Source organism: Acipenser ruthenus, chromosome 12, assembly GCF_902713425.1.
Source record: "Acipenser ruthenus chromosome 12, fAciRut3.2 maternal haplotype, whole genome shotgun sequence".
In the NCBI taxonomy this organism is placed as follows: domain Eukaryota; kingdom Metazoa; phylum Chordata; class Actinopteri; order Acipenseriformes; family Acipenseridae; genus Acipenser; species Acipenser ruthenus.
The window spans coordinates 39,739,635-39,753,174 of NC_081200.1; the positions used below are offsets into that span (position 1 = coordinate 39,739,635).

Below are 13,540 nucleotides of genomic sequence, written 5' to 3' on the forward strand. Positions count from 1 at the left end.
TAAAAATAATGTTATGAAAGCCTGTTAAATAATATCCACATGGCTTGCTTGCTTAACTAATTATTGCAGTTAGCGGGTTATTATGCTGTATTAAAATCTGTATGTTTTCATTAAAACACTGTTATTAATGGCAGTCACTGAAATAATACATCCATGCAATTGAGTCTTGTTTTATAAGGTGGTATAAAACAATGTGCTTTTCAAAACAGTATGTTAGTACAGACCACAGGTTGCACAGGTGTGTAGCAAAGGTACCATGTGCTGTAGTAGTGGGGAGATTCAGTAGGTGCATCTTTGCTGTTGGTGCCATGTGCTGTAGTGGTGGGGTGATTCAGTAAGTGCATCTTTGCTGTTGGTGCCATGTGCTGTAGTGGTGGGGTGATTCAGTAGGTGTAGCTCGGTGTATGAATCCTGCCTCAGTGTATTCTATTGATCGTCTTCCTGGGCTGTGGTTTGCTGTCATCACTAGGAGTTAGTGTAATGTGATCTGGAGGGCAGCGTTCTGTCTTTCAATGCAGTCTGTCTCAAGGAAGCCTACATGTTAAATGGCTGCCAAATTCCTTTTTTTGCAAGTGCAAAGTAGATAAGACGCTAATACACAGTTAATTATTTATATATATATATGAAATGACTGACACACACACACACATACATACATACATACATACATACACTGCTGAAAACAAGTTCCAGTGAATTCAAAAGTGATTTTACATACAGGGGTATCTTAGAAGTCTTAAAAATGTGAGCAAGGAATGAAAAAATGAATCACTGTTGTGGAAGCTGATTCACACGGTACTTCAAGAAATGGCTTGATGAGGTTCTTGCTTGGATCAATAAACAACCAAATGAGCAAGATGGGCCAAATGGACCTCCTCTTGTTTGTAACATTTCTTATGTTCTTAAAAAGTCACTACAACATAACACCTCCATGAATCTATACTATGCAAATATTTTAGAAAGTAAAACAATTAAACACAGAGTATAATGCTAGACTAGTCTGATTGATTCATGTACAGTGTAAAACATTCTTTTTAAACACACACAGTAATGTGTTGCATTAGGGAATACACGCAAACGTTGTATTCTTTCATTTTAAACACTGCGTTTGTTTTACAATTTTGTAGTGTTAGATATTTGGAAAATCGCCACTTACAAATAATTTAATAAAATTAGTTCAGCAGGATAAAAAAAAAAGAAAAATTTCTGGCAAACTGCATTGCTAAAACCGCTGCTAACATACGCAATTCAATAGTGAAAAATTAAACGCATAATACTTAAATGCTACATTTCCAAAACAAAACAAATGGGCCACTAATGTAGATGCTTTCCTCTTACGTGCTATTAGAACAGAATTCTGTTTCAAGCCAAATGTCTGCGTCAAAACAACGCCCCAGTGCACCTTAAATAAGAACATAAGACATTTTACAAGCGAGAGGAGGCCATTCGGTCCATCATGCTCGTTTGGTTGTTAAAAGTCTTGCAAAGAAAGTAGATTAGACAAAAGACAACCACTATACTTACTATAATAAACTGCAATTACTTTTCATTGCTTTCATCCTGAACCTGTAGCCGCCTGCCTGGGCGGACTTGTGTTGTGTGACTCTGACCCTCTGCAGGTGAGGCGTCACATTGATCCTGTTAGGGAAACTGATAGGCTGGCAGTGAAGTCTGTATTCATCCTGGTCTTTCCACTGCTAATGCATAGAATTCAAAATACAGGAGTCTCACAGCTGTCACATTACATGCACATAAAATACGGATTAACACAAAATCCAAAGAATATAAAAACGTCGCTAACATTTGACATGCGGTAGAGTTTTAATGACACATGTCGGAAAATGTTATTTTTGCATTTTCTAGCAAGTGCACTGTAATGACGAAGTAAACAAGCATCAATGAACTCCCTTTTGATCAGCTTATAGCGCAATCCTGTTTTATGTGTTTATCTTTGCTATAACTTTATTTTTTATAAGTAATATGCACTGGAATTCACTTAAACTAAAAGAACGGAAGAAACTGCAGTCAAAGTGAACTTTGGCAAAGAGATCGGGGTGGCAATCTGAAAGATATTTCAGTAAATTGGTGGTATATCCTCTATTTTGTTTTTCACTTCTTTAAAACACTTTTGACATTTTGACTGTCCGCATTCAACCAGATTGCTGTTGTCAGCTGGCTGAAATCCAGAGTAGTTCCAGTCTTCTCTCCGGCATTCACCATGACTGCTGCAGTAATTGAATTTTCCCAGAGCGCACAGGGTAGCTGGTCACTTCCGCTAAGCGGAAATGGGTAAGCTGAGATCATATCGTTTTTAAAGCACACAATTAGAGTTTTGTTTTAAAAAGCTCAAAATAAGTAAATGAATAAATAAATAAAACACGGTATCGAAAAATCGTGATACTATGATATTTTTATTTTAACCCGATATTAGGTATCGTGGGATTTTGGTGTCATATTGTGGAACACTAGTTTGGAAACGGATACTGGACAGGAGGGAGGGTTTGGGATAACTGGGTACAGGGCGGCTTGAGATCCACAGTGAAGCCTCAGACAGAACAAGACTAATTCATTAAAGTGATTGTAGCTTATAAAATCACTTCATAAATGGAGCCTGTTGTGTGCTTTCATTCAGGTAACGCTTGCCCTTCCTCTTTCATTTCACCTGGACAGTAAAATGGTCTCGACCGCTTCCTTTCCTGTCATTAACCAGCCAGCTAGTGACTGACATGCTTTCAGACAGGAACACCCCGAAGACACTGCTAGGATCTGAAACAGTAGCAGGCTTGGATGCAATAGAAACGGAGAGCTCTCTCTAACCCAGTGTAGTACCAGGTATCACGTTTAATGTACTGCATTTGTTATACTTGACCTCCCTGAAAGAGAGTGGCATCGCGTGACCCCTTCCTGCTCGCTCAGGGGGGTCGGTAACATTTCAATAAAGGTTACAGCTGCATTGTTTGGGCAGATAGTAAATGTTTATACAGCCCAAGGCGGGACGTACTTATTGGATGCTTTATTACAATACACTGCAATGCTTTTACAATGGGAATTTATTTCATAAAGACACATTCAAAGCGCTCCTCTGAATATCTGTGGATGCAGTAACTGGCAGGGCTTCCCTCCAGCTGGGGGTCACCTGGGTGCCATGCAAAGCCAGGAATAGTGTAACGCATGATGTGCGTCCCCACTGGAGACAGGACCGGGCATTGTGTATTGTTTACTGGAGCTTTACAACACATGGATTGTGGAGTAGGAGAACAACAAACAAACATATAGTCTGCATCATGGTCAGACCGCTGGGACCCAATCAGAATACAAGCATATTCAGATAAACCTGAGGCTCATTTTACTCGAACTGACGCTGTACTGAAGCGTTCTTGTACATGGTATGCATGCATCGTTGCCAGTTTCAGATGGTGAATTTTAAGCAATTTAAACATCTTCCTGTCTTTTTGGGCTTGTATTAAAACCTGGAATGGGTGAAACTGCTATGCAATAGGAGTCTTATTTCCATCCCTGTAACTAAATGAATGTTGGCTAGTGGATCCCTGTTATTTATTTCAACTGGCACTTAAATATTTTATTTCTGCATTGCTTCCCAGTGGACAGGACACATACTGTACCTCGACTACCGGCCTCAGAGTAATTTGTGTCGTGGGATTAGTACAGTAAACCAGAGCTTTACAACGGATGGCTCTTGAGCCATTTATACGGCCCATTGAACTCCATAACGCGGCTCTTTGTGAAGTATTCCATTTAAGGCTTTTAATGGGTTTGGAAAGACTGCCAGGCAATCCGTGATCTGGGGTAGAAGCAAGTACAGTGAAAACGCTGATTAAATCAGCAAGAAACTACTGGAGATGTGTCCGAGTGTAGTTAATGCTGGTTTTTGTTTGCTTAGTGATGTTGTGTTGTGTGGCTGTGCAGTATAAGCACTCCCTGGTGATTGGCATGGCTTTATTTAGCTGAAAATGTTGAGTAGCTCTGCAGTAAATCAGGTTTGAAAGAGTGTAATTGGATTGGTGTTCTGTGTCCTACATTAGTGTCAGTATGCCTGCTGGTCTTGCTCACTTCTTGGTCTCTTGGCTGGCAGTGATTCGATTGCCTGGGATGTGCGTATCTGTTGTTTTTGTTGCACTCGGATCTGAGGCCAAACGGATGGTTCTGCCGTAGGGAAGCCATGCTTTCCATACACAAGTGTCCTCATTTTTAATACAAATTAAAGCTTCGCTCTTATAGGTCAGCCTAAATGTTAAAATTAACAACATTTTTACCCCTGATTTTATTTCAGACTTTGAATGATGGTCCTGTGTGTGTGATCTTGGTGGGGTGGGTGGTTGTTTTGAAGGTCAAACCAGGGAATAAAAAAAAAAGATATATATATATATATATATACACACACACACACAGTATATATATAAATATAATAATTGCTGCACACACTGCATCTGGACCTAGAAAGCTCACCACTCACCTCTCTGCCCCTCCCCTTCCTCGCTTTGTGTCTCTGCAGGCCTTGCACCAGCTGTACTACGACCCCAACATAGAGAACAAGAACCTGGCTCAGAAGTGGCTGATGCAGGCCCAGGTGTCCCCGCAGGCCTGGCAGTTCAGCTGGGTCTTGCTCAGCCCAGACAAGGTGCCGGAGATCCAGTACTTCGGCGCCAGCGCTCTGCACACCAAGATCTCCCGCTACTGGAACGACATCCCTGCAGAGCAGTACGAGAGCCTCAAGAGCCAGCTCTTCAGCCAGATCGCGCGCTTCGCCTCCGGGTCCAAGATCGTGCTGACCCGGCTGTGCGTGGCCCTGGCCTCGCTGGCGCTCAACATGATGCCCGAAGCCTGGCCGGCGGCTGTCAGCGACATGGTCAAGATGTTCCAGACGGAGAGCTGTGACGTGGACGGACAGGCTCGCTGCCTGGCTCTGCTGGAGCTGCTGACCGTGCTGCCCGAGGAGTTCCAGACCAGCCGGCTGCCGCAGTACCGCAAGGGGCAGGTCCGCAATGCCCTGGGGCAGGAGTCCGGGGCCGTCTTCCCCCTCCTGCAGCAGCTCCTCCAGCAGCAGGACTCGCCCAGCTTCATCAAGCAGAAGGTGCTCAAGTGCTTCTCCAGCTGGGTGCAGCTGGACGTGCCGCTGTCTGACTGCGAGAGCCTGATGCAGGTGGCGTTCTCATCGCTGCAGGACCCCGAGCTCTTCGACACGGCTGTGGAGGCCATCGTCAACGCCATCTCCCAGCCCGACTCGCAGAGGTAAGAGACTCTCCCCGGGCCACTGCCAAGCCTTTACCTGGCTCTTCTTAGTTAGCCTGTATATCTGCTGCGGTTACGATTATATCATTGATGTGAACTTTATGTGGTACGAGAAGTTTCCCTGCCAAGACATGTATACTTTATAAAGTACATAGATAGGAAACTTTACACAGCAAAAGGGGATATGGGAAACTCTGTGAAAATGGTTTAGTGTAAATAGACACCTTGAAGACCTGTGCTGTCCTTGAACATACTAAACCATACTGAACGTGTTGGAGCAGACGTTTGTAGTTCCTGTGGTGTTGTGTAATAGCACAGTCCCAGTCCATCTGCAGTGTATGGAGAATGGTAATAAATACAGCTGCGGGGGGTGATCACATGCCTCCCAGAGCTGGCTCCAGTGTGTGCTGCAGCTCAGTGTGTGTCTGACCAGGCCCCTCACAGCACAGGTGGGTGTAGTGCGAACACAACGCAATCACTGTTGAGCTCTTTAAAACCCTCCCGCAGCACAGGGCAGCCTCCCTCGACGATGCAAACATCAAACGCATCTCGGTTACTTCTGGGATTGAATCCATGGCAATTGCTTTTAATTTTTTATTTTTTTATTAAGAATCCCCTGCAGAGATTCATAACTGTATTTTCAGAGTCAGTAAGCTGTTGAACTTTGCAAAGGTAGAGAGATGGTGGTAGAGAGAGCGTCCGGGAACCTACGGTAGAGAGATGGTGGGTTTCAGGGGAGAAGAGTTTTGACTGGATGAGAAGCAGGGTTGGAGTCAATTCCTGTTTTTCAATTCCAATTCCCAATTTCATTTCCCATTCCCTTTTAATCGATTCCAACACATCATTGATTAAAAACAGCAAATAGCAGTATTCTGTTAAAATGAGCTTCTAACAGTGGCAACAAATTACTTACATTTGAAGTCCCTGTTAGTCAATTAAATTAGCTTCAGATGAAAGCAGATGAACAATCACAACAATTATTATGTCTCTAAAATATCAATTCCGATTCCATGTCCTTTGAAGACATTGGACTTGGGAATTGGAATCTAGAATTGATTTGGAAATTGAATTGGGAATTGATTTGGAATTGGAATTGGAATTGATTTGGAAATGAAATTGGGAATTGGATTTGGAATTGATCCCAGCCCTGGTGAGGAGCAGAGCACAATGCAGCACTCCTTGTTACCTCGTTCTGGTTCTGCAGTTATGACAGCGCTGGCTTAGGGCTGGAGCTAGATTTAGGTTCTGCAGTTCTGACAGTGTCCTGCATACTTATTTGCTTTGAAAACTGATTATTATTCCCATCTTCCGCTTGTCATCCAATGTCTGTGTGAGAATGCTCGGCAGCATCAAGGGATAATTACGGGGCTTGTGGGTTTTAACAGGCAATTAAGACATGGAGACTTATTGCATCTCTAGAAGCAGCTTGCGGTGGCAGTTTTGGATAGCTCTCTGCTGACGTTACGTGCGGATGGGAAGTGACAATTATAAAAGGGTAGATATACACAACCTGCAGTGCAACTGCAATGGCTTATGCTGCTATTAATCAGAAACCTTCCAGTGTCAGTTTGAACCAATTTCAGATGACGATCTACAAATATGTGAATTTGAAACTGTCACTGCAAGAACAATACATTGGCAAACGGCTTGCTGTAGAGCTGGTTTATCCTGCATACGGCTTCTCTTTAGATAGAGCTCCAAACAGGGGACACAGTATGTATTGCAGTATCCATTAAAATGCAGTTTGATTAAAGATAGTTCCTAAGAATGAAAGAAACATTCCATCCGGTAATTTGTTTAACATTAGAAATATTGAGAACTAGAAAGGTCATCAGATGCACATCAAGGTAATACAGAGGCCAAATGTAACTCTCACCGCTGAGCGTGGAGGTGGCCCAGCGTGCTCTGCTGCATTTCTATGGAGACAGGGCAAATTCGAGAAACCGCAGAGGAATTCAGTTTCCAAACGATTTTCATGCTCCGTATCGGTGCCCCGGGGTATAAGGGACACGAGCAAGTCGACTGCATGCAGCTCTCCTCCAGTGTGATCTCACAGCTCCTCCCATCAACCTGCTCCAGCCACAGCTCATCTGGTGCTGCTGAGCACAGCAAGTCCAGTCCCCATTAGAACGCATTGATAGAAACTACACTTACACCTTTGCAGAGAGTGTACTGTAAATTATTAGATAGTGTACTGTAAATCTCTAAACGTTTAGTCTTCCCATTGCTGAGCGGTCTGCCACGGTAGCATACTCAGATTTGTCTAATTAAGGTCATAGTCACGGTTGGAATGTCTGAAATATCTGTGCAGTATGGATCTTTATTCCATCTCTGAAATCCAGCACACCTGACCTTTTAAAGAGTAAGTAGCGGGGTTCTGATCAATATGTTACACGTCCCCACGTGTTGCTACAACTGTTTAAATGACGTACCTGTCATTTTTCTTTTCATTGTTAACATCCTGACAACTTTCTACCCTTATAACTTTAAAGTCAGTTTAAAGCTCTTTTCAAAATGTCCGCTCTAGTGCACTCAAAGTGTAAGGATTATTGCCCATATTGTCAAACAGGTAACACGGCAATAACGATCCATGATGTGGTACGGAACAGAAAAGCCAGAGCAATTTTTCTCTTCCTGCAGTGATTTAGAGCAGGGTTTCCCAATCCTGGTCCTGGGGGACCCCTGTGTCTACTGGTTTACATTCCAACTTGGTTCTCAATTACTTAATTGAACCCTTAATTGAATTATTTATTATCTTAATTAGACTGTTTTAATTGTTTTTAGCTTTTAAACAGTTGGAGATTTCAAGTTAACTTTACAATGTTTAAGTAACTTGAAATTGGCAACTTTGTAGGAGCTGAGAACAATTAAAAAGGTCTCATTAAGCACATTATTTGTTCAATTCAGGGTTTGATTAAGTAACTGAGAACACAGTTGGAATGAAAACCAGCAGACACAGGGCTCCCTGGGACCAGTACTGAGAAACCCTGCTTTAGAGGGCAGATCTCAAACCCCAGTGCACTAGAGCGGACATTTTAAAAAGAGCTTTCAAACAGACTTTAAAGTTATAAGTGTAAAAAGTTGTAAGGATGCTGTATTTTTCAAAAATTGCTACTTACTCTTTAAGATTGGTCTATGTAGCTAGAGTACAATAAGGTGTGATGCTTATTATTATTATTATTATTATTATTATTATTATTATTGTTATTATGCTCACTGTATAACATGCAATGGACTCAGCTGCTTAGCAGAGAGAGTCATTGTTTTTTTTTTCTTCATTTCAACGTTTCTTAAAGATCACTGCCATTTCTTTCATAATTTAAATATATACCCTGGAGCCATTTGTGATAGATGATTTTTTTCCCCTTAAATGTTCATTTTTTTATTGAAATCTGAAAAAAGAAAGATGTTCTGTGGATCACTGACCTAGAGAATTTCTCACATGGAAAGATGTCTTAATGAATATTTTTTGACAGTGCATCTTATTGCCTGAAAATTCATGTAATGCAATTATTTGCTGAGACTTAAGTCAGGATTGTCCGCGTTCCCGTTTTACCTGGCAGTTGATTTACGATTCCCTGTTGGCTAACTTCTGAAGTTGCAATTACGAGCTGTTTGTGAAGATGTGACGTGCATTCTTGTGAGTGACATTTTTCTCAGGGATGTCGCAGTGCCTCACTGCAGCCGCTGACACACTGACTCCTGTGCTCCCAGTGCCTCAGTCAGTGCCCTGTGTTGAGAGATGGATAATACAGTAATAGGGGTACATTGTCCTTGCTTGTGTAGTCATGCTGGGGGGGGGATTGGTGAGTTTGCCTGGCAGTTACACCAGCCCACCCCCGACTTTCTCACACATGTGCAGGGTTCGACATTAACCATGGCCCGTCAACTGCACCAATAAGCCAAAAGTAAAGTGTCAATAATGATAAAGAAAGAAGTTATGAAAAAAAAGACGAAAATATAGTGGAGTGGACGGAAGATTTAATCTGGCTTCATAATACCAGTTAAACAAATGTCAGTTTCCCAGACTTGCAGATAAAACAGCAGCTTTTATGTTGGGAATTCAACATTTAGTTGCCCTCATATCCAGTCTCACAGTAATAGTTTGCAAGGTTAGCAGGTGTTTGTCTGCTGCTGTGACTGCAGCAAAAAAAGATGCACCGATGGATACCCAGATACGCCACGTGGAAGCTGGACAACGGGATCGAATTGTGAGAAGGGGTTTAGCATTCTGTGACCTGTGGTCCGGACCACTCCGCGCTGTGACATCACAGATTTGAGATACAATGGGTTCGGGTCAGAAATGCCGTTCCCAATCTTTACAGGGCTCGTTCGTATCAGCAGTAAGATTGGTGCGGACTTGGGAGAGGCTACAAGCGACAACGCTCTGAGAACGATTATTTTTATTGTGATTATTGTTTGAAAAGTGTTTATTAGGATTAGTATAAATCCGTTAACCTTTTAGCGTTGCTGATACCATGGTAACAGCTCGGTTGCGGGTTTGCTTGTAAAAAACGAGTGTCATTTGTACACATGCATTTTCAAATCTTGAATACAGCGTTTTCATTTTCTGACAAGCATGCCAATGTGTGCATGTTAAATGGCTGAAATAATACAATAGCATATATTCAAAGGCTTAGCCACTTTTTTATTTGAGACGTGGGCTCTCTTTGGTTACCGTACACATTACTAAACATACGGAAATAAAAAACAGTCATTTTTTTTTTACCCCTTTCGGTTTTTTTCAGGACTGAGGTCCGTTTGTGTTCACAATGCAGTTTGCAAGTGCACTCAGCTCGTTATATGGTGTGAACCAGATGTCTGTAATATCCTGAAAGGCATCGTGAAAGATGGCAGCTATTGATGTATTGCTCCAGATTTAATATAACATGTTTTAGATTCTTACATATTGCTGTGGAAGAATGCACTGGGGAGCACTTCGCTAATTTAATGAGTACATGTCTTGAATGAATGCCTACAGTAGGAGAATGCAGTTTGCGCAATTCTGCACGGTTCTCCTAATGTCGGTATTAAACAAAGTAATTTGAGAAAAGACTACTTGTGAATGTATTTCACTATTTTGTGAGTTTTGTCCAGTTCACTGTCCATGTAGTTCAGGATTACCGGATTTCCACGGTGAAAAACGGGACATAGCAACTCAGAAGCCAAAAATTAAGTGTATAAAATAACACAATGATAGTTTTAAAAATTAAACATCGGGTCAATTTATTGCAGATGATAACTCATTACTTTATTTTTATATTGTCATCTAGTCAAAACATGTTAAATGTACAAAAAGCCAGATTTAAAAAACAGATCAGCTATTACCATTTAAACATATGGTATACACATAATCAGAATGGTTAAACAAATGACCCATACGAATGTGTATTTTATTTTTGAATGGCGCTAACACACAACCTAATAAATTACTCAGCTATTAACTTGCCGAGCAGCGTGACAGAGTTTTGTATTTATTATTGGGCCAGTTAAAATTGTATCCGGGCCCTGATGTGTTTAAGGTACAGTAACAATAATCGGCATGCTAGGATGTGATTGGACTAGTCGTATTCTGTTGCCTAGCGACTAGTTTTTACACGGCCTTCCTCCCAGTGCGAGAGTGTGTGTTTAATAGCTGGCATGGTGGGTGGATTCTGTGTCAGTGGTATTGCTGAATAGTGTAAGCCTGTACATATCAGGATGCAGTGCTATCGGTGAATTGCGTTCTGATTTTCTTGCATGCAGCGTTTACCTCTTTGCAGTGTGTCGGTAATTGTATATTAAAGAGCTGTTCACTCTGCTAATAATAATAGTAATAATAAAGTAATAATAATGTGCTTTATTTACAAGGCTTTTTATTTATTTATTTTGAAATTTGTAATTTTTCCCAATTTGGAATGCCCCAATCGCTTTTCTCCTCACCGCTGCAATTCTCCACATGGCTCGGGAGACCCGAAGATTCAGTGGGTGTCCTATGATCCCACGACCAAGCCAGCTTCCTTTTTCACCCAGGAACTCCAGAGCGGATGTCAGCGAGCTACCGACCTCTGAAGGACAGGGTTCACTGAGCGATGAGGAGAAGCAGTCCTTGCTGGTTTTACCTCCCCACTTTGCACAGCCAGGACGCAAACCTGCGCTGTATGACTCGCCCTGCGCACCACGAGGCTGCGTTTCTACCAGATGAGCCACTCGGGGACTCCTGTTTGTAAGGCATTTGAATCAAGGTATTTCTCTACAGACAACATTCCCCAGCCCGAACACCCTTCAGACATTACAGGTTTACTGAAGCAGAATGATATTTGGATAAATCCCTCTTAGGGTGGCTTGTTAAAGATCTCCAAATGATACACGGTTTGTTTGCAGGGTCACAGGAAGTCCCCTTTATGATTTGCATGTGGAGTCTATTTTCCATGCTTGCATGCTCAGAGTATTCTGCATTGTGGAAGCGGTACAAGTATGCTCCTTCTTACTGTACATGGTCAGAGAAATCTAGTGACAGATCGTTGTGCACACAATAACCCAGGCCGTGAGCAAGCTGAGTAGACAGGAGCAGTGCTCTCCCGTTATAAAGCGGTATTATTGGCCCAACATAAATAGCATGGCCTTTTAACTGTGGGTCATGAATACAGGGTGGCCCTATACTGAGGGCATGGTCACTCCTGTTAGGAACACCTTTCTGATAAAGTTGCCACACCCTGTACTTCAAAAAACACAGAATGATTATAACGAGATAGACTTTTAGATTCTACAAATGGATTTAAAACTTTAAGCTTCTAAATCCTCAGATTCACAGTGAAGGGGATATTTTCTGAGCTGTTGTAAGCGGCCATTGCTTCCCAGTTGCATGAAATCCTCAGCATTGCAAAACACTCACCTTGTGACTACTTGGTATCCAGAAATAGAAACCTAATGAGTTTTGGCTGACTGTCTTAATATATCTGTGTGTGTGTGTGTTTTTACGCGAGCGATAGTAGAATCATCACACTCCTGTCAAATCTCTGGTAAATCACCCCCACAGATGCAAGGCTGTTGTATTTGGTTCCATAGTGGATTGAAAGCTGCAGTGGCAATGCTCTTCATTATAACACCCCCCGGGGGGAGGAGATTCAGAAAGCTTACTCGACTCATTGTCATCGTTCTTGTTTTTGGGAAAGGAGAAAATCACCCATTGAAGGTGCAAGATGTGAAATTTAACAATTGAGGAATTGAATTTGAGGGCTTTCAAGAATGCTTTTGCCTGGTTGTACCGTTTGGGGAAATAAATATTCATGATCTGTTTTATTGTACATGAAAAAAATAGACCTTTTATGCATAATACATTGTGCAATAAAACATTTTCACAGAACTAAAACCATGTGGCAGAAATAGATTGCTGCCAGGAATCCATCAGTTTTTATGCCACTCCTGAGCAATGACCTTTTAATAACTTCACTCAACTCTGTGATATTTGCTCCTTCTTCTTAACTGGTGGCACAAATGTGACAGAACACGAGACTTAAGGCAATAACCTCTGTTTATCCAGATACCTAACAACCATGACTGGGACAGTGCCTATTTAGATTGGAAGTCAGCGTTTTAACAGCTTTACACAGCTTGCAAAAGCACCTTCTGGCTCCAGGCAGATTTAACTGAAGTGAACTGAAATTACCCTTCACACCATCTGTAACTGAGAAGGCGCGCTGTTCCTATGGGAATACTGGGAAGGGTGAACAAGACAGATTTGTGTGAATACTTGGCGATCCTCCTGGTGATGGGTTCCCAACTTGATCCTAAAACCTGCAGGAAAATCAGGAAGTGTTTCAATGCCAGGATAAGAACGTTCTTCTGAAGACTCTGGCTGAAACGTTTGTCTACTTGACTTTATTGTAGTTTTACCTTGAAACTCTGATTGCCAGTTTTTGAAGTTATGGATGATTAAAGTCAGTCGTGAGAAATATTTTACTGCCAAATTTCAAGACTTCAGAGTGAAGCCACTCTATGTTTTTAAAACGGGGGGGAGGTTCACCTGAAACAATCGAGGCTTTGGTGGGTTTTCATATTAGGTGACTGTAGGGGTCAACGAAGGTTAAACAAACATTGTGAGCATTCTTGAGAAGAGAACACAGTCCTGAGCACAGCTGCAGAGAGATGATTTACTCCTCAAGACAAGGAATTGATAAACGGGGGTACATTTTGATCTTGTGTGTGTGGAACAACATTGTAACTCATGCCAAGTAATGCATAGTGTGTAGATATTGTTAGGAAAACAGAGTGTAAGCAGAGTTCACAAAGTTCAGCTTTGCACACACAC

General features: G+C 41.9%; 1 protein-coding gene across 2 annotated transcripts in view; it reads left to right on the forward strand.

Annotated features, from left to right (window-relative positions):
- The window catches only part of ipo13b (importin 13b), a 44,901-nt gene that overhangs the window by 3,348 nt on the left and 28,013 nt on the right, over positions 1–13,540 (forward strand). For both annotated transcript variants that reach the window (XR_009330768.1, XM_059035114.1), the window contains exon 2: positions 4,514–5,250. Coding sequence is in view for 1 of the 2 variants with exons in the window: in XM_059035114.1 (XP_058891097.1) it covers positions 4,514–5,250 (737 nt within the window). In the remaining variant the exon portion in view is untranslated. The remainder of the gene's footprint in view (positions 1–4,513; positions 5,251–13,540) is intronic.